Source organism: Rattus norvegicus, chromosome 15 (assembly GCF_021556685.1).
Source record: "Rattus norvegicus strain SHRSP/BbbUtx chromosome 15, alternate assembly SHRSP_T2T, whole genome shotgun sequence".
Taxonomy (NCBI): Eukaryota; Metazoa; Chordata; class Mammalia; order Rodentia; family Muridae; genus Rattus; species Rattus norvegicus.
Window position 1 is genome coordinate 82403141 of NC_141548.1, and position 18133 is coordinate 82421273.

At 41.3% G+C, this 18133-nt stretch overlaps 1 protein-coding gene across 14 annotated transcripts in view; it reads right to left on the minus strand.

The window, feature by feature from the left end:
* Positions 1 to 18133, minus strand: part of Klf12 (KLF transcription factor 12) — a 425271-nt gene that overhangs the window by 124859 nt on the left and 282279 nt on the right. For all 14 annotated transcript variants that reach the window (XR_015638054.1, XM_087585860.1, XM_087585854.1 and 11 more), the window contains 1 exon segment: positions 4283 to 4418. Coding sequence is in view for 13 of the 14 variants with exons in the window: in XM_087585860.1 (XP_087441986.1) it covers positions 4283 to 4418 (136 nt within the window). In the remaining variant the exon portion in view is untranslated.

The window sequence follows — 18133 nt, forward strand, 5'->3', positions numbered from 1 at the left end:
CAGATGTCAGGATGCTAGTCAAAACATCTTCATCTGCTTCTTTAAAGCATCACCCTTCCCTCCTCAGCTTCAGTCTAATCCTGCCCTATCATCTTGATCCTGGGACCGGACAAATTCCTTTAGGGAGAGCCCCACTTACATTTTAGCTTATGGAATGGGCCTAGTCTGTATATGTTGAAAGGATCAAGAATGTTCAGGATTTAGAGAAAGAAGGAAGAAAAGAAATGAGAGGTTCTAGGTAAACAAATCTTAAACTCAAAAGTTTGCTTATTTCAAAAACTTCAGTATATGTCTAGCAATAGAGTTAATTATAACAATTTTCTCTAACCAAGTGTCTTTACCTTTCCTTCTCTTCACACCTTTCATAATTATGTTTGCCAAGGTGTCAAGAGGGAAATGACTGTATTTTAGCATTGTGCAGGGTCTGGGGGTTTGTAACAGAGACAAAACAGATGTTCTATGAATGTTGAAAAATGTCTCTCAGAATCACTGAATACATGGTGGCCAACACAACCAGTGTCTACAAGATTAAACTAAGAAAGGGTCCATCTGTGCACCATTCTCTGGCTGTTGTTTGCAACTCAGTTAAATTCCGTGACTGAGCTGACGAGGGGTTAGGGATCAGATTAGTTAATGAGCATGGTTGAGGTGTTCCTTTTAAGAATACTGATCAGCGGTCTCTCTATGTAAATCCATATAAATGGAGGTGGCCTTGCGGTGGTCATTTGTATTTGAACACAGATCTGAGTTTCTGGGGAGAAAAATACATGCTGGCTAGCAGCTTCTAGACATCGAATCAAAAGAAACTATTTATTTTAAACCCAAAATTCACTTTAAAAAATCCTCTTTAAAAACCAATAAAATGAGTTTACTACTAGGAAGAGAACTATTAGCACAGGAAGACTTATTTGATACATTCCAATGCTAATACAACAAGACATTACATTAAGGCTCAAGCTATGGTACCTCGGACTAATGCTCCCTGGAAGAACCACACCTTAGACGAAACTACCTGTGAGGTTGACTAACTGGTTGGGCTTGAGGGACAGTGAACAGTCCAGAATGCTGTAAGTCCAAAGACAGGTTGTTCACAGTCAAGCTTTAGAGTCTCACTTATTGCCCTCTCCTGTATGTTCACTACCATTTTTGTGACTATTAGGTACGTTGTTTTTGAATTGTAGAATCAGAACCCACGTTTCCATCAAGCAAAAGCCTAAGAACGCTGTCTCATACTGAGGCCAGCAGCTGACGGTTCCCCACTTCGCTTTACCCTACCTAGCGATAACCTTTTAACGCATCTGGATTCATGAATCACTTCATTCTCTTACAATAAAAGTTTAATCCAACTATTATCAAATGGAATGTGGGGGAACCCGAGTCTGTGCCTCGGCTGATGTCTCTCATAATTGGTTAGAGAATAAACTGTCTTATCTTTTTTGAGATGAGAGAGGGCTGTGTTCTTCATGCCAGCGTGGCTGCACATGAGGCAGTGTTGCACCTACATGACTATAGACACAGTCCTAGTTTTATTTCTAGGAAAAACACCATGACCCAAAGCAACTTGGCCAGGAAAGGGTTCATTTGAGTTTATAGCTTATAATCCACCATCCAGAGAAATCACAGAGAACACATTGCAGGACCCCAGAGGCAGAAACAGAAGCAGAGGCCACGGACAAATGTTGCTTACTGGCTTGCTCCCTGTGGCTTTCTCAGGCTTCTTTCTTATAGCACTGTGGATCATAGGAGGCAGTTCCCTCAGTAAGTCAGGCCCTCTCAAAAAAAAAAAAGTCATTTATCAAGAAAATACTTCCCCCCAACCCAGACTTCTCTACAGGCATTTCTCATTTGTGGTTTCTCTACAATAATTCAAGTTTGTGTCAAGTTGACAAGCAAAGAAGCGGTACAGGGACAAAGAGCTTCAGCTGGAGATATCTGCTCTGTGGAGATATCCTCTGGCTCTCACCAAAGGGTGACTCAGAGCCAGGCCATTTCATCCCTTCCAATGTGAATCTTCCTGAACGCGCTCCCATTTACACAGCTCGAATTCTCACGGCAGACTGTATGACTGCTCAAAGGAACAGGCGGGCAAACCTTTGGGTGTATCTTAGACCAGGGCTCCATTGCTCTCTAACTGGAGAGAGAAAACATAACTTCATCCCCCGGGTTTGAAAACTCATCAGTCTGTTCCACAGCCAACTCTGATTTTGTCATTTTTCTCCCCGGCTCCTTCCCTATCCAATAGTCTCAAGGAAATGTCTACAGATACAGAAAATGGACACACCCTCAGGAGTCCTTTGAAATCATCTCATTTTATACATGCTACCCTGATGTTTCCAATAGTTTGAATTAACACTGGGTAATCATGATGAAAAAGGAAGAATGGGATGAAGGAGGAGTTAATGGTGGCACGATTATGAGTATTAAAATTTCAAGAGAAACTCAAAGCAAGAAGTCGAAGTCACAACTGAATTTTCAAAGTTAAGGCTGGGTAAACCAATGTCCAGACCTTTCTATAATTTAACATGGATTATATATTGGTGTTACATTAAAATTTCAATATATTACTAGAAGTTTGGAAATATATCTATCTTTAACATGCTCTTTTGGGACATCTCAGTTGTTTCTTTTGAAAGCATCTCCGTTCTTCTAAAGGTTTGCACACAGACCGGAAGGACGGTGAATTAAGCACCTATGGATCCGGGCATTCTGCAGCTTTTCAGGTGATGGGAGCCCAAAGAGTGCTACCAGCCTTTTAATGAAAACATCAGCATGAATAATAAATCTAGCGCCCATTAATGTGCATACACGTTTTTCAGAATAGTTTCAACAACTTTATATTTTTATATAAAGTATTGGAGCATGAAACTGTATCTGCATAGCTTATCAAAGAGCACCCACTAATGTGTGGAGTTAATCCAGACGAACATACAAAAAGAGAGTAGGGTGGCAGGTTGCAAGAGCTGGGATGTGGAAAGACTGCCATGTAAAATTTAGCTCTTGGACTGGAAAGGTGCTCAATGATTAAGAGTGTTTGCTGGTCTTACAGAGGACCGGGGTCCAATTCCAATCAATTACGTGGTGGCTCACAACTAGCTATCCTACTCCAGAGAATCAAATATTGATTCCATCCTCTACAGGTATAAGAAATGCATGTGGTTTATGGATATACATGCATATATACATTCATACATGAAAAGTACCCATACCCATGTAAAATAAATAAAATAAAATAAAATAAATAGTCCATATTAAGGATTCTCAACTGAAACAAAGAAAAAGGCATCTAGAGCTATGGCAAGCGTGGAATTAACTGGACTATGGCAATCATCCCGCAGAATGGAGGTACATCACGTCAGTGAATCATACATATGAAATATACACTGTTGTGTGAGTTCTATCTTGACAGGGTCAAAAGTAAAAGTCTACAGGAAAATACGCATGGAGTAGCACAGGTTCTGTTCTACAGAGTTGACAATACAAACGCAGTGGATTTCTACAAGCGGAAGTTGATTCCTAATCCCATGGTCTGACTCAAAGAAAACAAAGGAGAAAAAAAAAATCCCCTGGAAAGGTATTCATGATTCCTATTTTCCAAAGGAATAACACTGTATCCTCCAAATTTAAACCTTCCATAAAGCTGTTCTGTAGTTTCCTATCAAAGTAAGAGGAAGACGGGCTAGAGAGACGGACCAGTGGTTAAAAGCACATAGTGCTCTTGCAGTATACGCAAGTGCCCACACAGTGCTCAGTACCCAGGGCTGGCAGCTCATACAGAACTTTCTCTCATTCCCCCTCCAGGGGATCTGATGACCTCTTCTGTCCTCTACAAGTACCACAATCATGATCATACACACAAATAATTCAAACTTAAAATTTTTAAAAATTGTTTTAAAAATCATAATAAAAACCAAATTAAGGACATTTGTACCATTCTATTGCTACTACATTTGTAGACACGTGATTATGGTGATAATTAGACACAGGTATTTTTTTTTTCTTGAAGAAAAAAGTTTCCTTTTCCAGAAAGGAAGGGTGCAAGGGGTGTTGGAAAAGATGCAGAGAGGTGATATCCAGCAGAACAGAACCTCCCCACTCTTTTGAGACATTTCATTCTTCACCCTAAACTGCTCCTGAGGCATGCAGGCCAAGTGGACAGACACAGTCATGTGCGCCAGTTCAGAGCTAAACCCACATGCCTGAGGAACCAGAGATGCTTCGCTTTCATCATCCATTGACCAATCACCTCGCGATGCTTGTTCCGTCCTGAGAATGTGGTACTTACTCTTGTACTGCTCTGGCTATGGAAAGGGCCGTGGATCCAGTTTCATTAACGCTATCTAAGGTCACATTTGGCAGGTCATCATCATCACTGTCACTTTTACTCTGTCTGGGAGACAGGCCTCGGGGCTCCATTTGTGCTGGGAAGAAAAGGCATATATAATAAATTACAATTAGCGTGCAGAACTGAACTTCTTGCTGGACCATTGTTGAGCACTGAATAAGTTTCTTGTGCATTTCCCCCAGGTAGACATTTCCCCCAGACACTACAGGAATTAGTGTTTTGTGTACTGAGCACTCACAAACACCTTTCTTTTGTACGTAATACCCAGGGTAGATTGCAAGAGTTCCAGATAAGCTCCTAGAAAAGAAACCATCAATACCAGTAAATTTTGATACTGTCAACTCAGTGCGGTCACAGCTATTTGTGTGGCTTTGAGCAAGCATTTCACCTGCTGCCTTCACTTTCTGCTTTCTTCTGCTGCCACACTTCTGGTCATGTCGCTTTTCATTAGCGCTCTCCCTGGACGAGAGCGAGCATGAGGTAGAGGAGGTATTGTTTGCTTCATGTTCTCTTAAGAGGTTAAAAAAAGAATGAAGTTGATATGACTAAAATAAAGTTTCAGGCTTTTTCTTTTTTCTTCTTTTTTAGTAAATGGGTACCTCACAGTTTATCACTGTTTCCAGAGGGGCGGGAACGTGACTATGTAAAGCGGCAGAGCTGAGAACGTCACACATTTCTCCTATCTGCTTATGTGTGTTGGAAAGTGTGCTCCCACCTCTATCCTGACTGTGGCTTTTAAAAAGACATTTCCAAATCTGATTCTGCTCCGACCATGAACTTCTCAAAGTGACAAGCTGATGTTCTGACCCTTGGACTGGGGCCATGGGAGCATTTCAGTGAGGAATTTAGTGTAAGGCAACTGTTTAAAATTAGAGTTTTCTACCCTTTCCTCCCCTCTATGAGTAGCTTTAACAATCATTGCCCAAAATTGCCTCCCGTCCTCTCCTCTCTCAGAAAACACGTACCTCTTCTCAATGAAAAATGCCCTCACTTGAGGGTTAAAATACATGACTAGAAGCCACTCAGCTCTAATTGGAATCATTACTGCACAAAGGTACCTAAGAAAGGCTTCCCAAAATCACCACCGCTTTCAGAGGAACGCAAAATGTACTTCATATCAGGGTTACAATGACATTTGGGTACGACCAAATTTCAAATCAAGATTTCCATTGCAGTTGGGTAGAAACGTATTTAAAATTATGGTTAGCATGACATTTGGATACAATTGAGCAAAAAGATACCTTTTATTTTTTCAAATAATTTATCCTTTACCTGTGCATCATGGACTACCAAGGAAATGCTGATATTTTACCATGTTTCAGCCAGGAAAAGGCAATTCGTGGTTGTACACAGTATTTCCAATGTGGCTACAAAAACGAACCCATCTGAAGGATCTGGTATTTGCTGCGTTTGGAGAATGCTAGTGTGGCTCACACACCTTTTGCTTCTGTGTTCATGGAAGTACAAATGTTCTTTGTGAAATGGGATTTCTGGGTAAATATTATAGAAGTTCAACCAAATACTCTACAATCACAGTCTTTTAATGTGGATAAATTCTTCATTGCTCTCCTCCCAGAGATTCTGGACACTTTGTCAAGACTTGAGAGGTGGAGTACTATTTGGTACATAAGAATGTTATGGTCATACTGTAGATAAGAAGTCAAGGACATTGTTAAATATCCTGCAGTACTACTGAGAGTCAGTCATCCATAATAAAAAGTTTATCAGTCTAAAAGGTCAACTGTGCAAAGGTTTAAAATTTTACCCAGAGAGTTAAGATTTTAGACAAAGGGGGTGTTCCATGATATGGCGTTCAGCTGAATAAAAATGTCCTAGTTTCAAAGTCACTGACAGTGAAACACAGATACACATTGGATCACCTATATTCCCTAACCTTGTCTTCAAATAAAGTAATTCACTGTCCTGTGAGTTCAAGCGAAGGATGTTCACTTGCCCAGATGCCATGGTTTACAGCAATAACCAAGCAGAACATACAGCACTGGACCCAGAACAGTGACCAATCAGAATATAGTGCAGTACCAAACACATGAACAGAGACGACAACAAAGTACTTTTGCATCTGGTCAGGAGAAAAGATGCAACAAAAGGGGGATGGTGGAGAATTTGAGTGTGAAGCATGGGGCTCTATCTTGATCTAATAACACACAACTTGACTATTCAGTTAATCTAATCTAATTATGAAGATTCATTTGGCTCTATTCAATAAGCTGGCTCAATGAAATTTACATTACAAACAATATCTGCCACATGTCACTTAGTGGAACAGAGTCTAGTTCAAGTGCTGTTAAGTGAGCCCATCCTTTGCATACACTATAGAATATGCTATGCAAACTAACATGGTTACCAAGGCACATAAGATCCAATTTTGTGGGACTACTACTGTATATGCTATCTGTTGTTGATAGAAACATTGTTTAGCAGCACATGGCTCTCCTGGGAAGGCATAGGATTTATGGAAGATATAAGCATTTTGGCTAGGAACTCATAGATTGTTTCCTTTTGGGTAATTCTGTTCTAGTGTGATTCATTTAATGACTGTTTATAACTATTCAAAGCCAGAAGAAAATTAATAGCAGAGCCATCTAGGCTTCCAACTCCTATTGTGTGCTTCTATATGCACCTGTAATGTCAACAGTAGACCACTGAAAGTTGCTGACACATTATGTACAATGAGATCTTTGCTAAGGTATCAACGGATAAGCTAGCCAGAGAACAGAGACTACTCTTAATCATAGTGAAATTTCCTCAAAAACATATACAAACACAAGACACACACACACACACACACACACACACACACACACACACACACACGCACGCACGCACGCACACACAAACCTGGAGTCCTCAAACCCAATCATACAGCTTGAGGAGGCTAGAAGTGGTTATGTAAGAGGCTGAAGGTCAAGTCTAGCTGTATGAAACATAATAGAAAATGTGGAGATATATTACAAGATCATGTAAATTGTGTGATATTTATAGCTAATCTTAAGTACAAAATATGCTAAATGAGTTATCTGTTTAGATGTACTTTTCAGGAGGATTGTGCTTAAGGACTTCTTTCCAATATTTTCAATAAATATTATGAAATACATCTGCTTTCACCATGCTGGGAAATTCTTCATACTCATACACTGAGCCAAGCCGAGAAAATAATCAGAAAGGCTTCCTAAAATTTGCATTGCTGATTAGGTCAGATGATTAGCTTATCTACATACTTGCATAATTCCACTCTATTTTTATTAACTGTGGAATAGGGACATCTCATCCAGTTAACCTCCATTAGTCTTTGCACATCTAAGCCCACAGTAGAAAGGTCTAATTTTCTTGGCACTCATTTAGGACAATGCACAAATGTCTTGGGCAACCAGAACATACATTACCTCCTATACTCCCAACCTTTCTTTCTCCTTCCTTCCACCTTTACAAGTTCACATATACACATATACAAAGTTCTCTAAGTTAAAAGACCAAGACATGACCTATAGTTGAAAAGAATTTATCTTTGGCATGGCAGTATATATCTTTTTCTAGCACTTAAGATGTAGAAATACAAGTATATCTCTGAGTTCAAGGCTAATCTGGTCAGCAAAAATTACATTATAAGAGCCAATCTTTCCATAAGTATATACATGCATATACGCGTGTGCATGCACGCACACACACACCCTCATATTTAAGATTTTACACATTTGAAACCTGGGGAAATGGATTGGGATGTTTGGAGAAACTCAGTTCCATGGAGTCAGACTTATTCTGGACAAATCCTAGGAAAAAAATTCCCAACACTTGAAGTTGAGCACACTGAATTTCAATTACTATTTGTGATATACAGATTGTTCTGCTCCACACCCTTATATGGCCACTTCTAACAGTGAACCTGCTGGACTCTATGGATTGTAACTAATGCACATCAGTAAATGCAATACAAGCTGGCGCTTGACAAGACCCTGCTGCTTGGGATCCTATTCTGAGAAGCAAGGCACCATGGAAAGGAGCTTGGACAGACTTACAAGAGATAACCCGCTTATTAGGCCACCAGTCTCAGCAGGCAAGTTGGCCATGTCTCATTAGCTTTTCATATTCCAACCAGCAGAAGATTGCATCTGTACCAGGCTCCTCAGATGGGGTCAGTGTGAAAAGTCTGTCTAAACTCATTACAAATATTGACCCACAGAAATAGGACCACATAAGACCATTATCATTTTCATCTACTTAATTTAGAGGTGAACAACAGCAAGCATCCCCAGTCCTATGCTTTCTTTTTGTCAATGGCCATCTTGTGTTCAGAGACAAAAGCCAGAGGGGAACTTGAAACTACACCCAATCCTCTGTACTTTCTGCTTTTCAATTAAAAACCTTCTCATGTATTTCCAGGTGTTTCCTTGTGGGAAGCACCATCTCAGAGCTTCAGCATCGCTCAGGAACTATTCCCTCATTCTATTGGGCACAGGGTAGACCCTACTGCCAAATCAAACATTCCACAGCTTCTCTTCCCAGCTGTCTTCTTGACAGCAAGTTCATTTCATGCCTCTTTTGAGGCATGCAGTCACCCAAAGCCCTATACCCTTTTCAACACACTTGAACTTCTTTCTCTCCTGTGTAACAATGGGCTGACACTGACACATTTCACAGGGTACATGTTCCTTCAACCGCCTATTCTCACAGCCTGAGCACTATCAATAAATTATATACTTCAGTTGAAGATAACCTGCCCATTTGTGCCTTTGCTCATAAAATTTTCCATAAATGACCTTACTAAATGTATATAATAAATCAATCTTTGAACATACCTTAAAACATAAGGACTAACATGTCCTTAAAACGACAGCAAAAATGAGTGTCAGAAGGGTGGAGTTCATCGGTAAAGCTTTTTCCTACTGTGCATATGCTTGGTTTCCTTGTGAGCATCCCATCAAAAGAATAGATATCAGAGAAGATGCAGAATTCCCTTCCTAACTATTGGAGGAGACTAGAGAAGGCACCCATAGCTGGCAAGCATATGAGGCAGCTGGCTGGGCAGTGATCACAATACCACTGGGTGTATTTTCTCTCTTTCAGTCACTTACACTGCTTGTCCTACAAACTCCATCACCTTGTCAAGGACAAAAGTTAGGGAAAAGCTGGCTTCCAGGAGAGCTGCTTCTTAAGTTAGAGTGAAGGGCAAGAAAGGGACGTGAATGGCTTGTGAGGATTATGTTTTAGAAATGTTCAATCTCTTGGGGTAGCAGGTCCTATCTTAACATAGTCTAAGCAGTAGTTATTCCAAAAATGACTTGTAGAGATCTAGCATGGAAACTCAGCTCTGGCTTGAGAAAATAGGCGACCTCTGGCCACATCACTTGCAACCAGTCTACCTTAGGCAATTGATTTCACGTCATTCATCCTCAATTCCCCAATCTGCTATTGCCTTGTGGCAGTTAAGGAGGTAAGTAATACAAGCAACCTGGTTAGTGGTCCCTAGCCTGGTGGTGAGCAGTCAATTATCACACTGTTAACCGTGGCAGTACTTAACTGATTCTTCAACCCCAGTGTGAAACACTATTTCTGAACCCTCACCATCTCCAAGAATATGACACTGAAGCAAATTTTACTTCCTTCAGTTTAGACAAAACTTAATAGAGGCACAACAGGCATAAGAAAACTTACCAAGGCTGTTACTTTTCCTGGTACAAACACCCATTTGTGTACTGAGTTAAGAGGTGCTTTGCCGGACAGTCACAGGTACCAGACACCCTTCTGAGGGTTAGGGAAAGGTCAGTGACTCAGGTAGACTAATACCCAACTTCACACTGGCAGCGATTACAGTAGCGGTGACAAGATGGATAGTAAGTAAATCACATACAAGTGAGAAAAGAAGCAATGGAGGCGAGGAAAGCAATCCTGGAAATGACTGTATATGAACGGGAACCTGGAGGAGTCAAAAGATGCTTGGACACGAGCTGGCTTGTTTTCATTTGGGGGTGAGGGTCATCACAAGGACAGCAAACAACAGACACAAAGGCTCTGAGCTGGCTGTGTGAGCTATGTGCCCAGGGTTCCCATCAGTGGCAAAACATAGCTGGAGCTGACACAGGGACAAAGAAAGAAATGGACCAGAGAAGAGGGAAGTGTTTGTTGGGCAGAAGATAGTTCTGGCTAAGAAGGGAAGTCACTGGAAGGTACCGAGTGGAATTCATGCACTGAACTATGGTCTCTACTAAGGATCCCAGCTTGGTGTGCCTGGGTGTCAAGGTGGAGACCCACCCTTGGGAATCATCAGGGCCAATATTAATGCTCTTCAAAAACTTCACTGACCACTCCACCTTTGGTCACTAGTTCATGCTGGCTACCCAGTGTACCCAGCTATACTCAGGACATCCATGTGTTGTGAAGTGTGGCCTTGACGCTGCTTTTATACAACTGAATTCCTTTGCTTTCAAATTCTGAGTTGCCCAAATAGATGCACTTTTCTGGTGCATCAGGACATGAAAAGAGAAACACCCAGAAATAAAGAGCTTGGATCACAATAATGGCCAGCTCCCAGATCAGAACCTGCCCTCCGGGGTCCCAGTCTCCTCACCAGGATCCTATGGATTCACGCCTCTCACTCATTTCTACTGAGTCTCTGCCTCTACAGACAAGGGGCTGTGTGTGAGCCTGGATCCCCACACAAAGACTTAAAAGTCCCACCAGTTTCTTACATCCTGAGATGTGGCTACTATCTAGCTATAATATGCAATTTTATTAATTTTCCCTATTCCCATCTCTATACTTGTTAGCATAACACCTTCCACTAAGATTGCCTTAAAAGTAATCTCATAATGTCTGTAAAGTTCCCCGTGCGGGGTCCAGTTCTCCATGACAGCACTGTAGTCCTGTGTGGGACACTCAGCACTGCAGCCTGGCTTCCTGTGTTTCTTCTTACAACCTTCTCTCTCCTATGGCTCAAGGGATGGGCAAATTAAGGCATGGGGGGGGGGCTACCACTTGTATTGTGAATAAAATGTTATTGATCTATTCTCGTTTACTTCTTTCAATTTGGTCAGTTTAGTACCATGATCTAAGGAGAAACTGCCAAAAACTTCATGTGGTTTTCCATTTTTAAAAAAAGGCTCTTTGGAGACAGTTTTGCTGATTTTGTCATGGATTACTAAGCATTTGTATTCTTGGATCCTAGGTTTATCTGTCTTTACAGTTTCCAGAGCCTTTTTTTTTTTTTTTTTGCATAACCCCTGTAGAACACTGGCTTGGCCTTTAGGCTTTAATTACCTGTTCCTTGTATCTTCTATCTCTTTGCTGATGAGTTTCCCTACAGTGTCTCACAATTTCACGATGAAGAATAAATTTAACAGGAGTGCTTATCCTACTCTGTTGATAATGTGCTTGTGCAGATACAAACGTATTTTCTTCCTTCACTTGAGATGGAAAGACCCACCTGCCAGGAACAGTCTATATAAAGGACATACAGAAAAGGAACTCTTGCTTTTTGCCTGCTTGTTCTTTCAATGGCAAATTCATTCCTTCAGTAGTATTAGAGTCCACTTCTTCAGGTTTCTGAGGTCCACTTGAAGACCTCTGGGATATCTAGCCCTATGGACTGAAGAAATACTGGATTCTTGGTCTTCCTGCTCAGGGACAGACACTGCTGGGCTAGCCAGACCACAGCCTGTAAGCCATTCGAATAAGCCCAATTCCATTTCATTCAATGGTTTTTCTACAGAAAGCTGACTTATAAAGACTTCTGTGTATGTGACTGGTTGTACTGTGTTCGCGTCAGGACTGGCCAGGTCAATCAACAAGCACTCTGAGAACACTGCTCTATTATGTCCTATGCTAGGCTAGAGTAGCACATGGCAAGAGAAGGACACACCAGGTTTTCCTTCTATATTTGCATTAGTTTCTGAGTAAAACTCATTGAGTTGGTGTGAAGATTTTTCTCTTTCTTTCTCTCTTTCTCTCTCTCTTCCTTCCTTCCTTCCTTCCTTCCTCCCTCCCTCCCTCCCTCCCTCCCTCCCTCCCTCCCTCCTTCCCTCCCTCTCTCTCTCTCTCTCTCTCTCTCTCTCTCTTTCTTTCTTTCTTTCTTTCTGGAAGAAGGCAGGATAACAGGAGAAAATGTGGTCTTAGCCTCTCCCAGGCAATTGCCTGGTACATTGAGTGCTGCTGTATTTGGATGGAAACAAGCACAGAACTTGGATTCTGTTTTTTGTTTGTTTGCTTGTTTGTTTTCTGCAGTGATGAAGAAACACAGAATTTTCCTTGATAAAGAACAGTGACATTCACATGTGGCTGACTTTCGGGATACATACGACTCTATATTCTTAACATCATCCAGTTATGTTTCACATGTGGCTGACCTTGGGATACATTTGACTCTATATTCTTAACATCATCCAGCTATGTTTTTCACACCAAGTGCTGCCAAGTTACCTCAGCGCTAAGCACTGGCTGTTCCTGAGGCTAAACAGAAAAGATCTGAGAGCTTAGATGTCTCATTATAATCCAAGGGGCTTTGCCTGCCGTCAGGGGTGTAGATATGCTTTCTGTGCTCTGTGTAGTAAACCCATCACATCCAAGGCCCCCTGGCTGTATTGATTCTGTACTATCTCCATGATGCCTCTTTATTCAGTTAAACAGTGAATCCAAACTGAAAATAGCATTTCTTTTCCATTGCTCTCACATCCATTTATCTAACCTTGATACACAAACAATACACAGTGAAACATTTAACACGGGTGCCAGTCCTTAAACACGGTTGCATATCTTTCATGTGTACAAAACAAAGAGCATGTATGTCATTTTTTCCCTAAGTGTGATGAATTCTTTATTTTTTATTGGATATTTTAAGTATTTACATTTCAAATGTATCCCCTTTCCCGGTTCCCCTCTCTCCCGGTTCCCCTCTCTCCTGGTTCCCCTCTCTCCCGTTCCTCTTCCCTTACTTCTATGAGGATGCTCTCCTTCCCACTCCCCCACTCCCACTTCACCACCCTGGCATTCCCCTACACTGGGGCATTCAGCCTTCAGAACACCAAGGCCTTCTCCTCCCACTGATGCCAGGCAATGCCATCCTCTGCTATATATGTGGCTGGAGCCATGGGTCCCTCCATGTGTATTCTTTGGTTGGTGGTTTAGTCCCTGGGAGCTCTGGTTGGTTGCTATTGTTGTTCTTCCTATGGGGTTGCAAACTCCTTTAGCTCCTTCAGTCCTTTCTCTAACTCCTCCATTGGGGTCCCTGTACTCAATCTGATGGTTGGCTGCAAGCATCTTCATTTGTATCAATAAGGCTCTCACAGACCCTCTCAGGAGACATCTATATCAGGCTCCTGTGAGCAAGCACTTCTTGGCATCAGCAATAGTGACTGGGTTTGGAGGCCGCATATGGGATAGATTCAGTCTCTGCTCCACTCTTTGTCCCTATATTTCCTTTAGACAGGAGCAATTCTAGGTTACAATTTTGACTGTGGGTGGACCCATCCCCCAACTGGGGGTCTTGCCTACGCTCTGGATATGGACTCTACAGGTTCTCCCTTCTCTTTGTTGGACATTTCAGTTAATCTTATTCCTGTTGGATCCTGGGAGCCTCTTGCTTTCCTGTCATCTGGAACTTGCTGGTGGCTATCCCCACGTCCTCATCACCCATTGCTACACACCTCTGTTCAAATTCCTGTCCCTCTGTGTATTATCCCCATCTCCTCTCATACCTGATCTGGCCCTCTTTTTTTCCCTTCCCCTTCCTCTCTTCCTCCCAAGTCCTTCCCACCCTCTACCTCCCATGAGCATTTTGTCCCCACTTCTAAGAAGAACTGAAGCATCCACATGTTGGTCTTCCTTTTGCTTAAGCTTCATGTGGTCTGTGAATTGTATCTTAGGTATTCCCAGCTTTTGGCCTAATATCCACCTATCAGTGAGTGCATACCACGTGTGTTCTTTTGTTACTGGGTTACCTCACTCAGGATAATATTTTCTAGTTCCATCCATTTGCCTAAGAACTTCATGACGTCATTGTTTTTGATAACTGAGTAGCACTCCATTGTGTAGATGGACCGCATTTTCTGTATCCATTCCTCTGTTGAAGGGTATATGACAATATCATATTCTAATTTGCTTTATTTAGCTCAACATGGCATGTGAGATTTATTTACACTTTTTCATTTTGTTGGTCCACTCTCTTGCAGTCTAACAGACTGTACTCTTTCGCAATAAAAAAATTGGCAATGTTTTGAATGGATCTCTATCATTTATCTATTCTAGTAATGAAAATCAGGTTTTCAAAATATTCACTGTTAGCAAGACTGTCACAAGCTGCTTCCCAGTATATATCTGAAAAATTCAGACGTAGTTTAATTCATGTACACTGCCAAATTTTTCTCCAAAGCGGCTGAGCCCACTTATATTCCCAGGGATATGTGTACATGCTGTAGCCACATAAAAGATTAAGGTCATCTGATTAAAACATCAGTCTAATGTCTAAAGCCATTCCAGCCAGAAGATTTAGTTTGCTTGGTTTCTTGGGAAGCTGTGGGAAGAATGATCTCAAGTCCGAGGTCATAGGAGGAAGAAGAGAAAGCATATTCTTCATTACTAGGTTCATCAAATTTGTATGAGTTATAAGTAGAGGCTACATTTTTCTGAAAATTTTTAATTTAATATTTATTGAAGTTCATTTTAAGGAAAAAAAAACCCCACCCCTTTGTCTTCCTGCATGAATTGTTGCTGAAAGTCTAGGCTGTTCTTAAACCCTTGCAGAGAGCATCTTACGAGGTGTTCCTCATGCCTCCTGCTTGACAATTTCTCTTCTCTGTTGTCAGCCTTTGGATTTATGGTAGCCTGTCACACGCAGACACACTTTCACAGATTTCGAGATATCTCTCTTGAGTTCTGCAATGTCATCTGTTCTTGTCTGAGAGTGGATATTGGTATTTTTTCTAATCCTTCCATTCCTGTCTGGTTTTCTTTTTTTCCTCACTTTGTCTCCTTTTCTATGCATTGCTGCTTCCTGGCCAAAGTTCTCAATGTGATCATTCGATCTAAGTATTTTTCCATTCAACATGTCCAACAGGTTGTCATTTCCCAAACAAGAACTTCAGAAATAGTCTAGATCCACTTTTTCTCTCAGCCTTAAAATCCATTTGTTTTATTGAAGGCACTGCTGACCAGGTGTTCAGATGTTCTCAGGCGGTTTCCACAAATGGTCCTCTGAGGCTTCTGTCTCCACCACCTCACTGCATCCATCCCTTCCCAGACAGACAGCAAAGCTGTCACGTTAGCTGCTACCTTCTGTAGCGTTCTGCAACTGTATTCTCCTGGAGACTGCAGTACATGTAAACCACCTCGCTTCTTTCCATTCGTAGTTTCATTAAAATATATTCCGGTCCTACCCACACGCATAGTGTACAAACAGTACCACAGCAAGTTCACACTGAAGTGGATAAAATACACCAAAGAAAACAAGCAAGTGAGCAAGCAAGCAAGAAAACGTAGCCAAACAAGTCTATGTGACAAACAAGCATGGGCTTATAAAACCCACATCTGTGAATATGCGTCACATCAACTTCTGTGTCCTTCATCTGATCATATCGACTTATCCTTCTGTATACTGTACTTTCCCACTAAGGATGCACTGTGCTCTCTCATAGCTCAGTGGTTTGTACCCTTCACATTGCTTTCGTCGATGTAGATATTGTCAACTAACGCTTTTGTCAGACGCAGATTTCTTCTGACATCACGATCACTGCCATCCACCTCCAGACTTTGTGGCTTCTTTCTCTGGACACCACATTTGTGTGTCTGCTTGGCTTCTTACAGACTTGTGTCTTTGTGTACTTAGGTGTGATTTATCATTTCAGCGTGGGCTTGCTGTGGGTACTATTGTAAACTGTGTACGTATTTTAAAAAGGAATGTGTAACAGTGGCAATACTAATTGAAGGGAATGGAAAAGAATGTGACGATTAGATGCAAAAGTTAAGGGGGAAAAAAGAAATGAAATGAAGCCAGGGATTGGGGTGCATGCCGGAAATCCCAGCATTCACAAGGCTAAGCAAGGGTACTGTTACAAGCTTGAGACTAGCCTGGGCTACAGAGAAAGTACTAACCAGGTAGCTAGGATTATAGAGCCAGCGCCTATCTCAGGGGAAGGAAAGGAAACTAAAGACTTCTGAGTCTCCGTTTCAAATTCTGTTTAGTTTAGAGAAATGAATCCGTCAACAACCAAAACAAGCCGGTACCGTAGTGTTCATATTTCCTTCAGTAACAGACATAAAGATCATTTAGCTTTCGGCAGAACCTCATTTAGCACAGAGCAATTGGGAGCTCCTGCAGTTTAGGGTAGCCCTGAACTCTTGCTCTCTTTGCTTCCACAACCAGCACTTGGATTCCAGGTGTGAACCACTACCAAGCTTTCCTATTCTCACTTAAATGGCACAGTACAAGGCCTAAGATTTAAGACGTTTATAATAAGTCACCTAACTCTCTAGTTTATGAATTGTGACAGTTTCTTTAAACCATTTTTGTACGGTCATATATACATGTCAAACATATGGCTTTATGTATGTGAGGGTCTTTACATTAATATGTACATGCTTAAAGAAAGGACAATACGAAGTCCCAGTATAAGTATAATCTAGCATGTCCTGGAACTTGGTGAGTACTGCATTATGGAATTTCCAAATATGAAAGGCCCCTCTAAGGAAACTGAGTGATTGGACACTTACGACTAACAGTTCAGATACACAACTGAGGCATATTTTTCTTGTATCTTTTTTAGAATAAGGTTTTATCTAATACCTGGAATATACAACAGTGTTCTCTTGCTTCTGCTAAGAACCACTGCATTTCCAGTGCTTATAATGCAGATCGCAGAGTGGGAAAGTAAATTCTGTGGCTCGCTTCGATTTACAAGTGGAAAAAGGTACAACCTTCCATTGATATCAGACCTGACGATATTAGACAGCCAAAACTTGTTTTAAGGTATTATTGAAATGGGGTTTGCTTTTAAATACCAAAGGCTTGTTATGATGGTGATTTGCATTAAAAATGATCACAGTTGGCCAAGAAAGAAAAAAGAAATAGAACTGCTAATAGTTGTACTGGTTTCAAGGTGGATAATGAGACAATAAAACACATTACTGGAGGTTATACTGCCTTGATTACTGCAGAATGCACACAATAATGCCAGCAAAGGGTACAGCAGCAACCACCACACATTTGTTAGATGATAATGTCCCATGAAAAGTTGGACTTGATGTGCTCCTGTACAGTGTGACGCCCAGGATCTCTGGACAGCAGATGAAGTCTCATACACTTTGATAAATTTAACGAATAAGAAAAGAAGGACACACGTCTAGAAATGACCTTGAAATCAGAGCTGGAAGATGTCAGTTCCTAGGAAGCTAGCTCGTCTTCATATCCAAGCCCATGTGTTTGCAGATGCATTTTCCAATCGGAAGAAAGCATTTCTAAACATCTGCTACAAGAGCTCGGGCGATTCTGAAAGTCTAACACTCTAATGATGATTAGCTCTTGGCCACCGCTCAAGACTTTATTGAACTCATTAATCTAAGAAAAATAAATATTATTGTGAAAGTAACATTAAATGTTGGCTGTGTCTTTGTGGGTTTTTTATCCCCTTGTGGTCTTTTTGGAAAATAACCACTATCAGGATGAGGCAAGACACAACAGGCGTGTCTGTGTTATAATGTAGGTCTTTGTATCCATTTTCCTCCTCCAAAGAGCTCCAGGCAGGGACCAGATATGTCTAAAAATGACACAGATGTCGGTATCTGAAACTC